Here is a 19,195-nt window from a genome sequence, read left to right as displayed (position 1 = left end):
GGGGAAGTTTTGACTTGAAGCAGCGTAGGATTGTGAAGGCTGTTTTCTTCACCACCATTTGCCAATGAAAGTCTCCCTGACTGATGGGATAATGTATTCAAGTTGTATTCATGTTACGCAGCAAATAATAATGAATATTCCTGAAGCATTATACAAACAGCTAACTGGCTAGCATTGTGTTTGTCCTTCGTCATTAAGTGGGTAAAGTGGATATGACACAAAATGTACGCTATCCTGAATAGAATTGTTGATTTCTCTGGGTGTGAACATTGTTCTTAGACATTTTAATGAGGAACTGTTATATTTTTTTGATTTTTTTTTACGAACTTAAACCCAGGATTTCTGTCTGTCTGACAGCATAATGAATGGATCTGCTCAGAAATGAGTGTGACACGCGAAACGACCAGCTGTGAGGCTGCTTGGTCATACTGGTTTGTTCTTACGGCAGCTGTGTCATGTCCTCCATTCCCTCCGCCCAGTTCTTTACCCTGTGGCCTGTCGTGGGCAAGCTCAGGATGGAGAAGATCTGGCCAAACAAACAAACATAATTATTCCAATACTGTCATGCAACATTGTCAAAGCTTGAGGGAAATTGTCATCCACTTGATGCAGAGCTAATGTAAAATATGCAGACATTTGAATATTGTTTGTTGGTGAACTCTGCAGGAAACTGATGTGGGTCATCCACCTTCTTTATCCTGTGTTTTATAGCTACTGCTCGAATGATGTTTGTATCACACTCATCGCTATTCAAATATTTTGTCAGCTGTCACAAGGAATCATATAAAACTTTCAAATCCACACATGTAGAAACACATAAATGAATATTTCCCTACCTTGTCATACCAGTTCTGACCAGGTGCTCTGTCTCTGTCAGGAGTCCAGTCTGGATCATGTTGTCCGTCAAAGACTCGAGATGTGGGTAGATATCCTTCCAGCACTCCGTCTTCTCTGTACATGGCCCACTTTGTCAGATTCTGGACGGTCCCGTGTGGTAAAACCCTCTCAGCTGCCCAAACGTCCTCCCCTCCCTCCCCCCCTCCTCCTCCTTGGGCATTCCTGGCCCAGTGGCCTGAGTGTGGCCCATAGGGAGGAATCACAGCGTAGCGGTTATCCTCCCCCTGCAGGGCCGTTGGCACCCTGTAGGAGGCGTAGCGAAGATCCTGGTTTTGGATGGCATCGGTCAGACTTGGGTTGTGGAACCGACGCGTGAGAAGAGATCTATCCGGCAGCCTGGGGGGGGGAACCAAAGGTTCACAAGGTCCCTTTGTGTGTTGGTTGGTTGGTTTTATTGTAAGATTACACAAAAACCAACTAAACAGATTTCCGCAAAACTTGGTAGAAGGAAACAGGATAATCTAACATTTAATTGTTGGATTATCTATCAAATAATCTAACAAATAACAGAAATGAAACACTTGCTTAGATATATATTTTTTTTCTCTATGATGTCATTCTCTGTCCCAGTTTCCATTAATGGTGACGTTCCCTACCTGTATCTGGCACCATGAAGTTCCCCATTATTCATTACTGAGGTGAGATTGGGAGGGGTGGGTTTGGGCACGCCTGACAGTGCAGAGTTTTCTGACAGGTGATAGAGACCTGTGGATCGAAGTGCCTTGTTTTGCCTCAGGGCACCGGAAAGGTTGGGCTTCTGGCCGGGGATAACCAGGGAACCATCACGGAGGTGGTATGATGCGTTTCGAAGGTTGTCATTCAAAAGAGCCTGTGGGTTAAGTTACAATTACATGTAACTGATTAGTACAAATCATGTCATAATAATAATGGCTGAAAGGTTTGATTTTTAAACACACATGAACTGGATTTGAAAGTAAAAAAGCAGGTACAGCAGCAAAGTTAAAATCAAGATAGATTAAACAGGTAAACACCTTAGACAGGTCAGGGGTAACTGGCTTCCGTGGGTCAATAATGATGGTTCCGTCAGGCAGGGTATATGACAAACCCTTTAAATAGGGGTTCAGCAGGGCGGCCGTCAGATTGGGGCTCTTTGGTTTCCTCGGGTCCACTATGATAGTTCCATCAGGGAGCGTGTATGAAGCTCCTTTCAAGGCAGGGTTGTTGAGGGCCTAGATATAACAACAGAAGTCAAAAAAGGTCAGAGAAGTTAAACAAGCTGGAGAAGTTAAACAAGTGCATATTGAATGAAATGGTAACGGTATATTTATACTGGGCTTTTCCAGTTTTTAGACCGCTAAAAGCACTTTACAGTTCAATTTTTCCCATTCAGGTACATAATCATCCAGCACTTTATGCAGCTCTTTTTCTTTCACAAACCATTCACACACCGCCAGCACACCCATCAGGGACAATTTGCAATTCAATATCATGCAGGAAAATCCAGTATGTGGACTGGAGGAGCCGGGGATCGATCCCCTCTACCTCCAGAGCCACAGGCACTATAATGTAGTTATGTATTTATTTATCAAAGGAGCAGATGAGTGCGTTTAATTAGCAATAATTATCAGCAGATAACAAAGAGCTATATCAATTTGTTAAAAAAATAACATTCTACATTATCATTACTATTTGGATGACAGGGGAGGAGAGAGTAATAGAACAAAACACACACACAAAAACAAAGAGTCTGTATCTACAACTAACCTTGGCCAGGTGTGGTGATACGGGAATATTGGGGTCATGCATTCCTTCTGGTAATTTGAAGCGTGCGTCTCGCAGCATAGAGCTTTGAAGAGCACCGGACAGGTTTGGAGAGACAGGTTTCCGTGGATCAATGATGATCGTGCCATCTGGCAGCGTGTACGACGAGCTTTTCAGGTAAGGGTTCTGAAGTGCGGCGGCCAGGTTCGGGGACTTCGGTTTCCTGGAGTCAATCACGATGGTGCCATCAGGAAGAGTGTAAGAGGCTTCACGCAGAGCTGGGTTGGTCAGGGCCTTAGCCAGGTTTGGGGAGATAGTTTGCTGCACAACACAGACATTAGTTAAACTTCAGCTGATAAAATGTAATCTGAAGAGGGAAGAGATGTAATTTTATTAAAAGGCGAATTCAATTTAAGTCAAGGATAAAGAGTCATGGGTTACTTGCTGTCTGGGATCTATAATGGTGCCATCAGGGAGAGTATATGAAGCAGACTTGAGACCCTGGTTCTGAAGAGCTCTGGAAAGGTTCGGAGACATGGACCTCTGGGGCACACGTGGGTCCTGTGTGGATAGGAGTGATAGGAGAGTACATCAATAATAATGCAATTTGTCATCTTAGTACTGTATGCACAAAAACCCTTTAAGATGTTCCTTTTCTACGTACCCTGATAACTGATCCATCAGGCAATGTGTACGAGGCGCCGCGGAGTTGTTGGTTTTGCAAGGCATTGCCAAGCATAGGGGAGGAACGTGAATTTGCATATGGTGACACCAAGGTTCCGTCTGGCAGTTGGTACGATGCCTTCATCATCTGCGGGTTTTGCAGGGCACTTCCGAGCATTGGAGAAGAGGGTGGTTGGGGCCCATAAGGGGACCGTCTGAGCTGTGTCTGATAAGACGCTTGGCGGAGGTTAGGGTTCTGCTGTAATGCGCTGTGGAGGTGAGGCCCCACCGGGGCATAAGGATTTCGGCGTTGCATCATTGGTGATCGTAAAGATGACACACCCTGCATGTCACCTCGGTTCAGCAGGGCATCATGGAGCAACGGTGCTGGGCCAGGTTCAGAGATATAATCATATGGGGTAACCACAGTTGGCCCGTAAGGTGAATGAAGCTGTGGAGTCTGATAAGATGATACACCTCTTAGTGCCTGACCATGTCTCATGGCTCCAGAGAGCATAGGAGATGAAGGTACAGATGCAGCATATGGGGACCGAGGCCTCTGAAGGGTGGACACATAGGATGCATCTGTCACTGCCCGATTCTGCAGAGCTCCAGAAAGCATTGGGGAGGAAGGTGGCATGGGTTGTTCATAATGTGACATTGGTCTTTGTAAAGGAGAAACATAGGATGAATCTCTCACTGCCCGATTCTGCAGAGCTCCAGAGAGCATTGGGGAAGAAGGTGGCAAGGGTTGTTCATAATGTGACATTGGTCTTTGTAAAGGAGAAACATAGGATGAATCTCGTATAACTTGGTTCTGCATAGCCCCAGACAGCGAGGGAGACAAGGGAGCCATAGGCTGCTCATAAGGTGACATTGGTCTCTGCAGGGTGGTAACATAAGATGCATCCCGAATGGCCTGGATTTGCATTGCGCCAGACAAGTTAGGGGATGAGGGATAATAAGGTTCTACATATTCAGGAGCCATGCCTACCACCTCTGGGCCAAGGGGTGAAGAAAAAGATGCCTGCCGTATAGCCTGATTCTGCATAGCATTAGATAACATGGGAGAAGAGGGAGCCACATACTGATCAGCATAAGGATCAGCATAGGGATCAGATACATGCGCTTCTGGTGCATAAAAATGTGGATGGGCTGCTCTAGGGGGAAGGAGGGGAGAGGCCTGACGAGAAAGACGAGGAGAGAGGCGCGGGGATGCAGGATGGCGCATTTGTTTCAGAGACGGTTGAGGAGAAGCATGAGGCATCCTTCTCCTGGACTGCATGAGGGGACGTCCTCGAGCCACAGGGCGAGAAGGATATCGGCCAGATTCTCTCCTCCCCAGGGGAGCACGGTGGACCATGTGAGGGGAGTGGAAAGGGGAAGAGTAGAGGGAGGAGTCCACTGTGAGAACAGAGGACCTGTTGCTCCTCAGAGAGGAGGCATGGAATGGACGCACATTCTGGGTGGGTGGGGGCACTGGACGCCCTCTGAGACCCATAGGGGAGGGTCTGACAGTACCTAAAGGAACATTTCCCCCCATCCTGAGCCTGGGTAAGGGGGTGGGATCCCTGAGCAGCCGAGTTGAGCGGCGAGAAAGGGTGGGAGATGATGGGCCTGGACAGCGCCCTGCAGGGGATAAACTGCGATGGGATGGAGAGGGAGATGGTCTCCGGCTGAGCTGTGGAGAGAGAGGGGCAGACATATGACCAGGTGAGAGTGGAACAGAGGGTGGGCCATGCATCCTCCTCTGCCCAAATGGACTGCGGGCAGCAGTGGGTGAGGCTGGGGGACTTCGCCTCCTCATGGAAGCACGTGGTGAGGAAGGTGGAGAACGTTGCCTCATTGATGCTCTTGGTGAGGTTGTAGGACTTCGCCTCCTCATGGAAGCACGGGGAGAATGGGGGGGTGAGGGTCCTTGGGTTTGAGGAAAAGATGATCTCTGAGGCTGCATTCTACGCTGGGCAAGTGGGGACGCCATGGGAGATATAGGAGGAGAGATCTGTCTCAACATAACAGAGGGGGGTCTTTGAACACCAATGAACCCACTCCTCATGGGTGGTTGTGGAGAGGGGCTTCGTCTAAGTGAAAGCATAGGAGAGGGTACAGGGGAAGGCATTGCAGAGGGATGGCGTGGCATCTGAGGGGAGGGCATCATGACAGAGCGGCGGGATGGAGTCGGAGAGGGTTGCAGATGGCGTGCAGGACGAGGGGACATATTTGCTTGTTTAATAATCATGGCAGTTGGAGTAGGGGTTAAGGGAAGGCCATAACCCTGTTGTTGGGGCATCATCATTGGATCTGTCAGCATCTGCTATAAAAAAAAAAGAAAAAAATACAAGAAGTTAAGGAAGCAATACATTTGGTGAAAATAAGATAGAACATGCACAAGTGGCTTCACTTTGCGAGGGACGTCTTATATCTTTATTTACTTTACTTTACTTTATTAAAAAAATTGTAATCCTTACTTTTTAAATATGACAAAGTTACCACAGATACTGCAAAAACACTATTATAATAAAAAATGCAACCTTCCTACTACTGAGTAATTAAACCAGTGTTTTTATGACAAACAAAGTAAAACTACATGACTGGTTACAGACAAGTGGGTGGGAAAAACAGCATGAATTCAGCTTTTCAGATATTCATGTCTGATCTGCTGGAACTTGCTAATATTTGTTAGGTAACCACGAGTAAACCTACAAATCAATCTTATCTCCTAAGCTACAGTATATTATTAGATTTACCTACTATGTGCTCTCTAAAACACAGTAGAAATGTGTTGAGGTTCGACAAAACCAATAACATAATAGACACAACCACTTTACCTGAGGGGAAATCATTTGAGGAGCCATCTGTTGCTGCGGCAGCATCATTTGCTGTGACATCATCTGTTCTTGTGGTGACATCATTTGCATCATCTGTTCTTGTGGTGACATCATTTGCATCATCTGTTCTTGTGGGGACATCATTTGCTGTGACATCATCTGTTCTTGGGGGGACATCATTTGCTGTGACATCATCTGTTCTTGTGGGGACATCATTGGCTGTGACATCATCTGTTCTTGTGGGGACATCATTTGCATCATCTGTTCTTGTGGGGACATCATCTGCTGTGACATCATCTGTTCTTGTTGGGACATCATTTGCTGTGACATCATCTGTTCCTGTGGGGACATCATTCGTTGTGGCATCATCTGCTGCTGTGGTGACATCATCTGTGGCTGTGGTGACATCATCTGTGATCTCATTTGGGGGGACATACTCTGTTCTCGTTGGATCATCATCGGTTGCTGCTGGGACATTATCTGTGGGCTCATCATCATTTGATCTTGAGCAGACATCATCATTTGATGCTGTGGTGACATTGCCATTTGTGGCCGTAATGACATCATCTCACCTGTTTGACCTGGAGCAAGAGAAAACTGGTCTTCATATTGGATTTCTGACATATCTTCAAATTCTGGATCAGGTGGCAAGGTAGGTGGAGGGGGCAGGGGCACTTCAAGACGCTCTTTACCAAAGAGGCGCACTTGAGGTCTAGGAACTCTGAATGTAATCTCCCCTCCCTGAACTCCGCCGATGTCATCCCCATATTGAGCCAACTGGTCTGCATACTGGTCGCCATACAGGCCCTGCACCTGATTCATCCCCTGTCCTCCGAAGGCCTGCTGGCCTACTGGTGGGAAACCCATTGCCTGTTGAGAGCTGTACTCCTGATAGGGCATGCCAGTATCAGCATAGCTAAGTTGGTGGTCCGGTTGAAATCCCCCTTGCATCCCCATAGTTGCTGCATAGGGGTTCTCATAATAACCTGCATGTCCATTGTCATAAAAGCCCCCTTGTCCATCATCGTAGAAAACTCCTTGACCATGTTCATCATAAAAACCCTGAGTCTGAGGGTCAAGGAATCCATCTACTGCTCCTCCATACATGTGATCCTCAACCATTGGTACATAATAGTCCACACCCTCTTCACCATACATTGCCATTGCCTGTTGTTGCTGGTAACCATAGGGATCAGCTTCCTGGCTGTAATGGCCGTGGGCTAAGGGATGAGGGTTATAGTAGTCCTCCACGCCCTCATTGTAGAGACCTTGTTCATAATATTCAGCAGTTTGATCATAAAGGCCATCTTCCTCATAGTAACCCAGGTCCTGATACTCTACTCCCCCTGCCCCATTATCGTAGTAACCAAACTGACCTTGGCCTCCATACGCTGCAGCTGCCTCATCTCCATAGCCACCATAACTATCGTAATAATCCCCATAACCTTTCTGGCCAGCTGAATGTCCCTGGTTGTATCCATAAGCCTCCTCTCCATGTTCATAACCATCATTTTGGTAACCATAATGTCTAGATCTGGCTTGTCGGCCTTGCGCTCTACTTCCCTCCCAACCATGGTGTTCTGAGTTTCCTCCCATTTTAGTTGACAGGAAACGTTTGGTCAGCCAGTTAGTTGCTGCTGCAACTTTACCCAGCAAGAGACTTCTGTTCTTGAACTCATCAGGCGGCCCGTCACCATCCTTTTTTTTAAATAAGCCTTTAAAGAAGCCCCCCTTCTTCTCATTTGAATTACCGCCCAGACGAAGCAGCATATAACTTGGCTTCTTCCCACCATTTGCCGCTGCTTGCTCTTTCTCCTTAGTCCTCTTTTTGCTGGCCTTGAACCTCATCATGAATCGAGAGGTATTCTTCAGCATTGACTTGCGGCGTTTCTTCTTGGCAAGTCGGGTTTTTCTCCTGCCCAGCCCCAGGAACAAACGAGACGTACTTTTCAGCTTCTTTCTGCTGTTCTTGCGCCGCTTGAGACCGGAAAACTTCATGAACATCTTGGACATGTTCTTCAAACCTTTCTTTGGGAGTTCCTTAATTGGAAGCTGCGGAGCTTCCTCTTTCTTTTTGCCTTTCTTCTTTTTCGCGTCAGCATCAGATTTCCCACCTCTATCTTTAGATTTCTTTTTTCTGTTGTAATCGTCATCATCCTCGTCGTCCTCATCTTCGTCTTCATCCTCCTCATCCTCCGAGTAGTCACCACGTCGAGATTTCCCCCCTTTCTTTCCCTTGGCATCTTTGGCTCCTCTGCCCTTCCCTCTTCTGTCATCCTCTGAGTCTTCTTCATAATCATCTTCATCTTCACTAAACTCTTCATCCTCTTCCTCATCACTAAAGAGCTCATCCTCTTCCTCCTCAGACTCCACCTTCTTACCCTTCCCTTTATCTTTTCCTTTCTTTCCATCATCCTTACCCTTGGGTGGCGCCTCTTTACCCTTCTTCCCCCCTTTCTTGTCATCTTTTCCTCCTTTCTTATCATCCTTTCCACCTTTCTTATCGTCCTTGGTGGCTTTCTTATCATCTTTTCCTCCCTTTTTGTCATCCTTCCCTTTCTTTTCCTCCTCTTTCTTTTTCTCTGGTTCAGGCTTTCCACCCTTCTTTGTGTCCTTCTTGGTATCTTTCTTACTGGGCATCTTGACACGTGGCTATGAGCACAGCATGCCCTCTCTTCTGGATGCAATGCTGTAAGCCTTCAAACAACAGACAGATACATGTTACAAACACACTGCATGGAAGGCAATTAAAGTATTTTAACATGAAGAAAAATTTATGTCATATTTTTGTAAAATATAATAATAATCAAGAGTCTGACCTTTAGGATTCCTTGGTTTAGATATTCCTGCTATACTCTGTGGCAGAGTTGTGTGCAGGGCTGGTATCAGTGTGAGGACAGGTCCTCCTGGCCAAAGCAGTTCTACACTGTCTAAATTTGGTCCCCATGAAGACTCCTGTCCAGACATAAACAGTATCAGTAATCTTGTTATCCCAAACACACATAGCCACATGTTTATACTACACATGCATATAAGTACACACAATCTATCTTTGTATTTGTCCATACTACACAGACAACTTGACTCAGAGCTATTTCTTACTCTTATATAGAGACATAAAACTGACATTGCATATTTCTACCTAGAGATGTCCAACTGCACTGTGAGGTTTAAGGTGAAAGGACTCAACATGTCAAAATGAAAAACAGGCCAAGTTCCAGAACACAATGACAATGAATGAGGGTGCATCTGAAATAAGTGTGAATGCACTAGTGAGGACACCTAAAGGTGATCGTCGTCCACCAAAAACGGATTAATAAACATGAAAAGTTGCTTCCCTCTGGATCAATTGGATTTTAAAGGTGTTTATAATTAATAAAACACCTTCTTTACATGTAATTCTGCCCATATATAACAAGCGTAGACCATATTATCAGGCTTAACCTCAGTGTGAACTTTAACAAGAGATTTTTACTATTTTAGTTTACATAATTTCCACACAATATGATCACTGCAGCATTTGATTTCTGTAAAACTAGAGATACAAACAGAAATGCAGCTGTTCCTCTAGTTCAAGCTCGTCCCCCTCTGTGGTCCAATCTTTCTTCTGTAGAGTTGTAGTTGTAGGAAACTCTTGTGGCACTGTCACCACGCTCATTCATCAAGACAGATCTCCGTGATAGTCACCTCCACATGAAATGACAGACAGCACAGAAATGCAAGTGTGGTGGTCGCCCTGGATCTCTGAGGTCTTCAGATAAGCTGTGTCCTTGTCGGAAGTGTCTTCTTCCGCAGTTTAAAAAAATTATGCAAAACAATAAAAAAAACTCCAGGACAAAGTCTGTGGATCACACTCAGCTTCTTCCTCTGACCTACTCTGTCTTCTGTTGCTCACAACAACACATTCTCTCACTCAACACAGCTCTGTTCACACTGCCCTCCTCAGAGTTTGTGTCAGCTACTGTGTGTGTTTGTGAGTATGTGAGGGAGAAAGAGAGAAGGGCAGATGGGTTGCCAGTTTGTGTGTATGTGTGCATGTGTGTGTGTGTGTGTGTGTATGTGTGTGTTTGCATGTGCATATATATGTGTATGTGTATGCATGCATTTAAGGAGTTCCTTTTCATAGAAGGAGTCTTAATTTGTCATCAGGCTCAACAGGTGAAACTCGAGACCTCTGGGCAGCCGAGGGGGCGGGGCATTAATAATACAAAAGGTCCAGGAGAGAGAGAGAAAGCGCGAGAGAGAGAGAGAGAGAGAGAGAGAGAGAGAGAGAGAGAGAGAGAGAGAGAGAGAGGGGCAGACATAGGATGCATACGATAAGCCTGATTGGCAGTAAGATGCAATCAAATCCAAAAATAGCCAACTAGCACCTAGTAGAGCACATACCTCCGACAAGGCCTAACAGTAGCCTTCAAATCCGCACCAAATCGGGCATGTTTGTTTGGCCATAAGTGGAAAACTAGTAAGGAGGCATATCATTTGTCTCAGCTACACAGTGGTGTGTAGTTATAGTTTTTTTCATTTGGATCTGCACCTCATAAACAACCAACCAATGAACCAATACCAAACAAATCGTTAACCAACCAACGAGACCAGACCTGAGAGCCAAACAACCAACTAACCAACCAACCAAATTAACAGACAGAGGTGAAAACATAACCTTCTCGGTAGAGGTAATAATTCACAACCTCAAATAGCTTTTTCATTCATGTGAAACTTGTGAAATTGTGAATAAGAGAACTCACACTGAAGACCTGATGCTCTCTGACCGTAAATCTACTCTTCTTCTTTTTCTAGAGTAACATTTACTACCAGGCCTGTGTGTGTGTGTGAATATATATTAATATGTGAGTGAAAATGAGTGATGCATCGTTCTAATAAATATTATATTAAAGTAGCATCAGCGTGAGAGATGCAGGCAGCCGCCAACCTGCTTCCACATAAGTAACAGCGAGAGAAGAAGAAGCAGAGGCAGGAGGAACACCCACTTGCTTGATATATGACGTCTTCCCTCTACGTATCAATAACAGAGGAATGACTCTCACGAACGCACACACACAAAGTGACGGATCGGTAACAGGGCTGTGATTATAAGTGCCATCAACCAAATTATTCCTCTTCCAGAGAGAAGGGGTCGGATTGCCAGATCTGTCATGTTACAGGCCGAGGTGTCGGGTTGCCAGATCCTGATCTTTTGGCCTCGGTGTGTAAGTGTATCTGATCATGACCAACCAACGTGTGTGTGTGTGTGTGTGCATGTGTGTGCTCATTCAGAGTTATGTCTTTTAGTGGGTGCACGTGTGCCTTAAAGGGGGGAGGGGGGCGTGATGAAAGAGTGATTTTTCCTGGATTTCTGGTGATTTGTCTCTAACCGTACATCTTCCTTTGAAGCCGAATGAAAAGACCCTATCAAATGTGATAAAACCCTTGAGCTGCAGCCAGAATCTCCCTCTTCCCGAAGCAATCGCTGCTGGCAGGTGGTCCTCCATCTTTTGATAGAATTTGTCGAGAAGAGACAACACACAGATATACGTGCCCCGGAGAGAGAGGCAGACTTATGACAGAGGTGGACTTAATGAGTCTCATCAAACAGCATTCAGGTCCTGAAGCAGAGCAGTCAACCATCTTTTGACATCACACACGCACACGCACACACACACACACACACACACATGCACGTGCACACGCTCAGTAATCTGCTGCTATCTAGTGGGGCAGTATTACACCTGCAGCACTCTTTCACAGTTTGGAGTTGGTTAAGCTTACAGGGCCTGCAGCTGGTGTGTTGATGTCGCTCAACCACATTACCCAGTTAGGTGTTATATTACCCAACCATTACACATTGATACAACACAGTCTCATAAACAAGCAGACATCTCACACGTTTAAAATCCATTATCGTTTATCTGGCAGGAGACAAGCAAACTAACCAGTCTGCAGGATTGATGGGTGGTCACAAAGAGGAGGGAGGGAGGGAGGATGGATGGATCCACCTACCTGTCCTCCGGCACGCCCAGCCTTGCACTGGAGCTCTGTGGTCGGGTTCCTCCATCGTCTCCTCGGTTCTCAAGAGTCAAAGAAAAAGCCCCCAAACTGATGCACTAGCCCCGTTTACATTCTACCTCAATCTACAGCCCCGTGCCCCGGCTGCTCCTGTGGCCGGGCTCGGAGCAGCGGGGGTCGGCCAGCCCAGGGAGGGGAGAGAGAGAGAGGCACCGGGAAACGGGGCGGATGAATATTTAATGACGGCTATTCTTCGGTGCGCGGCCCCGGGGGTTTGAGTTCCACACACGCCGGTGAGAAGTGATGAGCACCGCGGGTGGGCACGGTGATGCACGATATAGTCAAAGAAACAAAGCTAATGTAGCCTAGCTTAACTCACTTAGCCACAAAGCAGCAGGTAGCTAGTGCTACTTAACCAGGTAAAAGTTAGTTTCGTGTTTTCCGGATATCCTGTCATTTATAAGTTGTAAATTGAACACTTTCTCTAAAACCGGTGTGAACATATTGAAACAGGGTGGTAATAGTTCATAAATAAAGCTAAATTAGCCTAGCTTAACCAACACACAGCACAGGTAGTCAGTGCTAATTAACCTGGTAAAAGTTAGCGTCCTGTCAGTACCGGCCTGTTTTCAGAAGGTTGTGTCATCATTGACACAATGATACAGGCTAATAATATCAAATAAACAAAGCTAAATGAGCCTAGCTTAACATAGTATCCACAAAGTACAGGTAGTTAGTGCCACTTAACCCAGTAAAAGTTAGTTTTCTTCCACTTCCCACCGGTTTTCCTGAGGTTGTATCGTATATTGATCTGTGGGTATTGAACATTTCCTCTAAACAAGGTGAAACACACTGATAATAGTAAATAAACAAAGCTAAATTAGCCTAGCTCAACCAACACAAAGCACAGGTAAAGTCAGTGCTAATTAACCTGGTAAAGGTTAGCTTACTGTCAGTACCGGCCTGTTTTCCAAAGGTTGTGTCATATTGAGCTTTAAACACAGTGGTACAGGCTAATAATATAAAATAAAAAAAGCTAAATTAGCCTAGCTTAACATAGTATACGCAAAGTACAGGTAGTTAGTGCCACTTAACCCAGTAAAAGTTAGTTTTCTTCCACTTCCCACCTGTTTTTCTGAGGTTGTATTGTATATTGATCTGTGGATATTGAACCTTTCCTCCAAACAAGGTGAAACATACTGATAATAGTAAATAAACAAAGCTAAACTAACCTCACCCTAACTCAGTAACCACACAGCACAGGTAGTTAGTGATACTTAACCTGGTATAAGTTAGTTTTCTGTCACTTCCTCATGTTGGTGTTATGCATTGATCTGTGGATATTGAGCCTTTCCTCTCTCCAGGTGTGACCACGTGTCATGAAGAGGACGAGAAGGCAAATTGAGCTGAAAAGGTTAAATGGCTCTTTTATCAACTGCACCATTAACCCGAGCTGTTCCCCTGTCGTCCACCAGAGGGACCCGCCTGACAACAAACAACCCTCCATCACCCAGACGACCTTGTCTTCCCCCCTGCTGTGGAGAGACACGTCCAAAGAACCTCAGACCTGCTGCAGCTTTGACTTCCACCAGCAGAGGAATGTGTTGTGTTTAAAGGGGGGGGGACAATTGACGACCGCCTTCTGTTGTGTGTCTGCAGCAGGTAAACAGTCTGTGCACTTGGCTCCTCAACCTGAACGCTATGAACTGAATCTACAGCTTTAATTACTTTTGTCCTCTGAGGGGTCACACTCGGCTTGAATAGCTGTCTGCAACAACACAATTAATGTGTCGGTTATTCACTACTTTCATCTGTCAATTTGTCATACGCATCAGACCGGTGGTTTATTATCGGGGAGTCAAGAACCCCTGGAAGGAATTGCAATGAATCTCTCAGGGGTTCCTGGGACTGTTTCCCCAGTTTTCTCAAAAATGACCTTCATAGGTTTTTAAAGGGGAGATTCTTGATTTTTGTAAACAAACCTTGTCATGGGAAGCAAAGTTGCTGTGATTTCACCAATAACTGTTCTTTTCATGTGTTAGATCATTGATCAAATTCTTAGATGGATGTTATAAGGTTATAATTGGTTTATTTATCAGTTTTTCCGTCTGTTTCCTGCTGCGTGTCCAGGTCCAGGTCATATTTAGGAGGAGGAGGAGTTTGCATGTTCTCCTCTTTGTTGTGTCTGGATGGCGTTTCTCTGAGTTCTCTGGCTTCTTCTCACAGTCCAAAGACATGCAGATTTTGGGTAAGATCGATTGGAGACTCTAAATTTTCTGTACTAATGAATACGAGTGTGAAAAACTTGTACATTAGTGAGAATTCACTGGCAACCTGTCCAGGGTTTAACCCGCCTCTCACGTCAGCTTTGATTGGCTTAAATATCAGCAGTACTTCACACTAGATTCTCGACTATATCATACCCTCTTGTTTTCATTAATATCTTTAAAACCTTGGTTTGGACGATGGTTACACAGATGTCAAGTTGAAAAGGTCTTTAAAATCTTTTAAAACTCTGTAGAAACCCTGTTTTCAGGATAACAAAGGAGACAAAAAGTTTCTGCAACAGAAAATTCTGCATATTTCTTCTATTTTCTTTCTCATGAATTACTGGATAATTTTACAGGACTCACAGGGATTATTCTAAAAAGCAAATGAACCAAACAAACAAAAAGAAAACCACTGAACGAGATTTAATGACGCTGGAGGGATGATGTTTCTCTCTGGCTCTGTTGTGATCCTGTAAAGCTACAGGGCAGCAACACCTTTAGGCATCTGTGCTATCTCATCCGCAAAATTCCACCCGAGTTTTTGCTGGCAGTGTTGCAGCCAGGAGCTGCTTCTAGAAACTGTCTCCTCCCTTGAAAACAACTCGCTCAGGGCCCAGAAACATATACATAATGTTTGGCGTGTTCCAGGGCCCCTGTCCAGTTTTAGGCTCTGGGAATCATTCAAGGAAAGTAATGGATTCATCCTGCAGGTACGAGTTGCTTTTTTTCCTGAATAACATACACAGCAAAAGGGGGGGGTTGATGTTTCTGCAGGAAAAATGCTGCAACAGTTATTTAGTCAGAGCTGAATTTTTCCTCGCCTGCGACAGCAAGTGGCTGGAGGCTTTATGTCTTTTGGTTGTTTCTCCATCTGTACGTTCATCTGGTACAAAGTTCACTTAGGGGAAGGCTTAAAATAATCTGAAGGTCAAAGGTCAAGGTCACTGTGACCTCACGAAACTCTCCGTTGCCTTATTAACAGGTTATTTTAACAACACCATGAGAGAATTCTTTCAAATTTGGCTCAAATGTTCATTTAGGGTCAAGGATTAACTGTCCAGATTCGGGTGGTCAAAGGTCAAGGTCACAAAGGCCTCTTGAACGTGATACCTCAAGTCTGACACAGGTCAATAATTCTAGCTTGAGAATAAAATAAATATCAGATGGACTATAAACTGTAAGAAATTAAGTGTTTGTAGCCTAATGGATGAAAACACAAATTCCAGGTGAGGAAAGAACAGGGAAAGTGACCCCAGCTTTCTGACTCTGACATTGAAATGGATGAAAACGTGATCTTTCATACAGGCTCTGCTGTAAGACAGCAGGAGAGATCAGTGAGCGGAGCGGAGTGTGGATCTGGAGTAGCTGCTATGAGACACCCGGTCACTGCAGCAGGTCAGAGGGAGGATGTCCAATGACCCCAGAGGGACAGAGGAAAGAAAGAAAGAAAGAAAGAAAGAAAGAAAGAAAGAAAGAAAGAAAAAAGAATGGATGGGTGGATGGGTGGGTGGGTGGGTGTATGGGTAGGTAGGTAGGTAGGTAGGTAGGTAGATAGATAGATAGATAGATAGATAGATAGATAGATAGATGGACGGATGGATGGATGGATGGATGGATGGATGGATAGATAGATAGATAGATAGACAGACAGACAGACAGACAGACAGACAGACAGACAGACAGACAGACAGATAGATAGATAGATAGATAGATAGATAGATAGATAGATAGATAGATAGATAGATAGATAGATAGATAGATAGATAGATGGATGGATAGAAGCAGTGGGGTACATCCATCCACATCCACTTCATTCTGGCTCCAGCTGGACAGGCTGGCTGGCAGAGGACAGTGAAGCTGCAGGAGTAGCGAGGGTCCCGCTGTGTGTCCATCAGTTTCAGATAATCCCTGCTGCTGCTGCTGAAGTGTCCTTGAGTCTCACGTCGAAGCCCCTTCCTGTTCAGAAACACACCTGACTGCTGTTGCACTGCAAAAAAAACAACTACAGTGAGTTTGCCTCGTCACTCACAAAACACTCAACTTATATCCACAGACCAGATTATGTCAACCAACAGCTCTCCACCAGTCACCCGTCCAAGATGGATGAGAGAGTGTGTGTGTGTTTGTGTGTGTGTGAGGGGTGGAAGAGTTCGTTGACTATGACGAATCGTCCCAAAGACGATAAGAAGCATTTGAGGCAGAATGTCAGAGGAATATACGGCGGCACCTTGTATTTATGGACCTGAATAAAGAATTACAGGAGCCCGGCACGACAGGAATGTTAAATCGTGCGAGGGAGAGAAGCACAAAGCATCAAAGTGTTGTAATGAGCAGCGCGGAACATTAATCCAAATTTAAGCAGAAGACAGCGACAAGAGCACGGCTTTTATTATCGGGTTAAATGAAAGAAAAAAGAATTGTTGTCAGCCAATGGAAAAACTATTTTACACTGTAATAAGCTACAGTATAATAGTAAGATACACTTATGTACATTTAGAAAATAAGGTCACATATTTTGCAATAAACAGAAAATATGTTTTGGTGGTAAAACCGTCAAGGGTGTACAGCGCCCCCGGTGGTGGGATGTAACAAAGTACATTTGCTTAGTTGCTTTTCACGTCATGTATCAGCAAATGTCTGTAGTGTCTACTCCACTACATTTTTACAATGCTTTGTGTAAGATGTTCACAAGGTTTCATTTATTTTTAAAAGCAATCAATAACGAGAGGAGAATTGATCCTAGCATCCAATCAGAGCGGCAGGTAACATTAGACCCCGCCTCCTGCAGCAGCAGCATCACTGTTGACGAAGAAACAACGGAAATAGATTCAGATCTACGACAATAACGTAGTAGATGTCAATAGGCTACACACTGCAAGTACTTACACAATACGTATAAGTATATTCAAAAGAAAGTACTTTTATTCAAGTAGTTAATGTGGTACCTTTACTCTCCATCAAAATTAAGATTAGCATCTGAAGGTTGTGTTTTATTGCACTATACAGAACATATAAAATATGTTATTTAGCATATATAGTAGATGTAAGTATTGTGTTTGACTAATCCATGTGATAAATTGCCCCTGTATTTGATTTACTGTACAAATCTTCCTTATTTACATAAAACACTTTTTTCCTCAAACAATTAAGATTTGATTATGAGACAGTTGTGAGAGTTTTGTGGCCGTACACGTTGGGATGAATCATATTGTAAATATTACAATGCATATGCAAACAGAACATCCCCGGTCTGATTGGGGATCTTTGTTTCATCTCCCTCTCCTCTGGCTCTAATTGCATTTCCTCTGCTGCAGTTTTCATCAGCAGGCGATCATACATTAGGAAAACTAAAAGATGAGCAGAGACAGTCCAAAGCATAACAAGATTTATAGTCTCAAATCAACTATGCAAACTTCATAGGGCCTTTAATCCACACCAGCATCTTATTAAAGAGTTAGAGGCTCCAGAGAATAAATTAAATTATCAGTCATTTTGTCTTGACACAAGAGCAGCGAAGGGTATAGTTGCAGTAGATGTTGGATTTCCAGTAGCTTTGAAGCAGAATCTATGTTATATGTCCGTGTCAAACTGGTTATGTTTTGCTTCTGGATCAGTGACAGCCTCCTGTTCCTGTGAACATTGTTTTGTCACTGTGACCTCATGTACTTGAGACCTGCGATATACCAGTAATATTTCACTACATCTAGTACAAACAATCACTTTTCCCCTTGTGAACATGTTAACTTGCGAACGCCATGAAAGAGTTATTTTAAATTTGGCACCGATGTTCACTGAGACACACAGATTAACTGATTCGATTTTGGGTTGTCAAAGGTCAAAGGTCAAAGATCAAGGACATGGTGGCCTCACAATTCAGGTTTTTGGCTTCTTGAACATGACATGTTGAATTTTGACCAGTTGTGAATTGGACTCAAAGATGAACTGATTAGGTTCCAGTGGTCAAATGTCCCAGTGACCTTATCTGAGTGTATGTAGACTGAAACCGCACTGGTTTGTGGAGGCGTAACCACAGGGCAGCAACTGGATGGAGAAGCTCACCACACGTCTGGATTTGACTGCGATGAAGCATGTATTGGAAATGAATAAGTGCTAATCATTCATAGTACAGAAAATTGCAAGTGATAATAAGGCGTTAATTATCTTCTCTCCAGGTTCCAGCAATGAGATTTAATTTCTAAAAACGCTTTCTGTCTTTAAATGACTGTTAAACATAATGATACAGCTTAAAGATTCCAACTCTGTCTTCCCTCTGGCTGTTTGGGGGAAAAAAAACACATAACAGTTTAAGGATTTCTGCTTAGTTCAGCTCTGGATCTGCTCCACACTCGAGCACATACGAGAGCGAAGGGGCAACAGAGAGGAAATTATCATGTTGTGTGCTGCCCGGCAGGCGATTATTTGATCATTGGGAACCACTTGGTTGTGAGATCAAGCTCTCATGTTGGGATGATGCTGCGGAGGAGAGATAACCTCATGGCACTCGGAAGACACAGAGAGGGAGTTTATGTGAAAGCTGATGCGTCTCATAAGCCTGTTAGGTGAAGCCAAATTACAATTTAACATCTTTTTAAATAGAGGGAAGTGGGCAGTCCACCCATAGTTGATATAAAGTTATTTATTTATTGCCGGCATTGACACGTGGCAGAGGAGACACCTGTGGCCTCAGACTTGGCAGACGTGGCCATGTGAATAATCGTACCGCATTTATTCCTATTAAACAAACTATGTGGAAGATACACAGCTGTAATTTATCAAATTGCTCGCCCTCTGCATACTGATGCTTGGAGAGCA

General features: G+C 44.4%; 1 protein-coding gene across 1 annotated transcript in view; it reads right to left on the bottom strand.

The window, feature by feature from the left end:
* myo15ab (myosin XVAb) overlaps positions 1-8,750 on the bottom strand; it is a 47,316-nt gene extending 38,566 nt beyond the window's left edge. Inside the window, exons 1-10 of the mRNA XM_053418793.1 lie at positions 6,111-8,750; positions 5,949-5,951; positions 4,357-5,596; positions 3,284-4,026; positions 3,061-3,180; positions 2,623-2,940; positions 1,890-2,087; positions 1,494-1,726; positions 837-1,233; positions 444-526 (exon numbers count right to left, since the gene is read on the bottom strand). Coding sequence (XP_053274768.1) covers positions 444-526; positions 837-1,233; positions 1,494-1,726; positions 1,890-2,087; positions 2,623-2,940; positions 3,061-3,180; positions 3,284-4,026; positions 4,357-5,596; positions 5,949-5,951; positions 6,111-8,750 — 5,975 coding nt within the window. The remainder of the gene's footprint in view (positions 1-443; positions 527-836; positions 1,234-1,493; positions 1,727-1,889; positions 2,088-2,622; positions 2,941-3,060; positions 3,181-3,283; positions 4,027-4,356; positions 5,597-5,948; positions 5,952-6,110) is intronic.
* Between the last annotated feature and the right edge of the window lie 10,445 nt (positions 8,751-19,195).

This window comes from Pleuronectes platessa, chromosome 3, assembly GCF_947347685.1.
Source record: "Pleuronectes platessa chromosome 3, fPlePla1.1, whole genome shotgun sequence".
NCBI lineage: Eukaryota > Metazoa > Chordata > Actinopteri > Pleuronectiformes > Pleuronectidae > Pleuronectes > Pleuronectes platessa.
The sequence above is the reverse complement of the archived record's forward strand: the minus strand, read 5'-3'. Positions and strand labels throughout refer to the sequence as shown.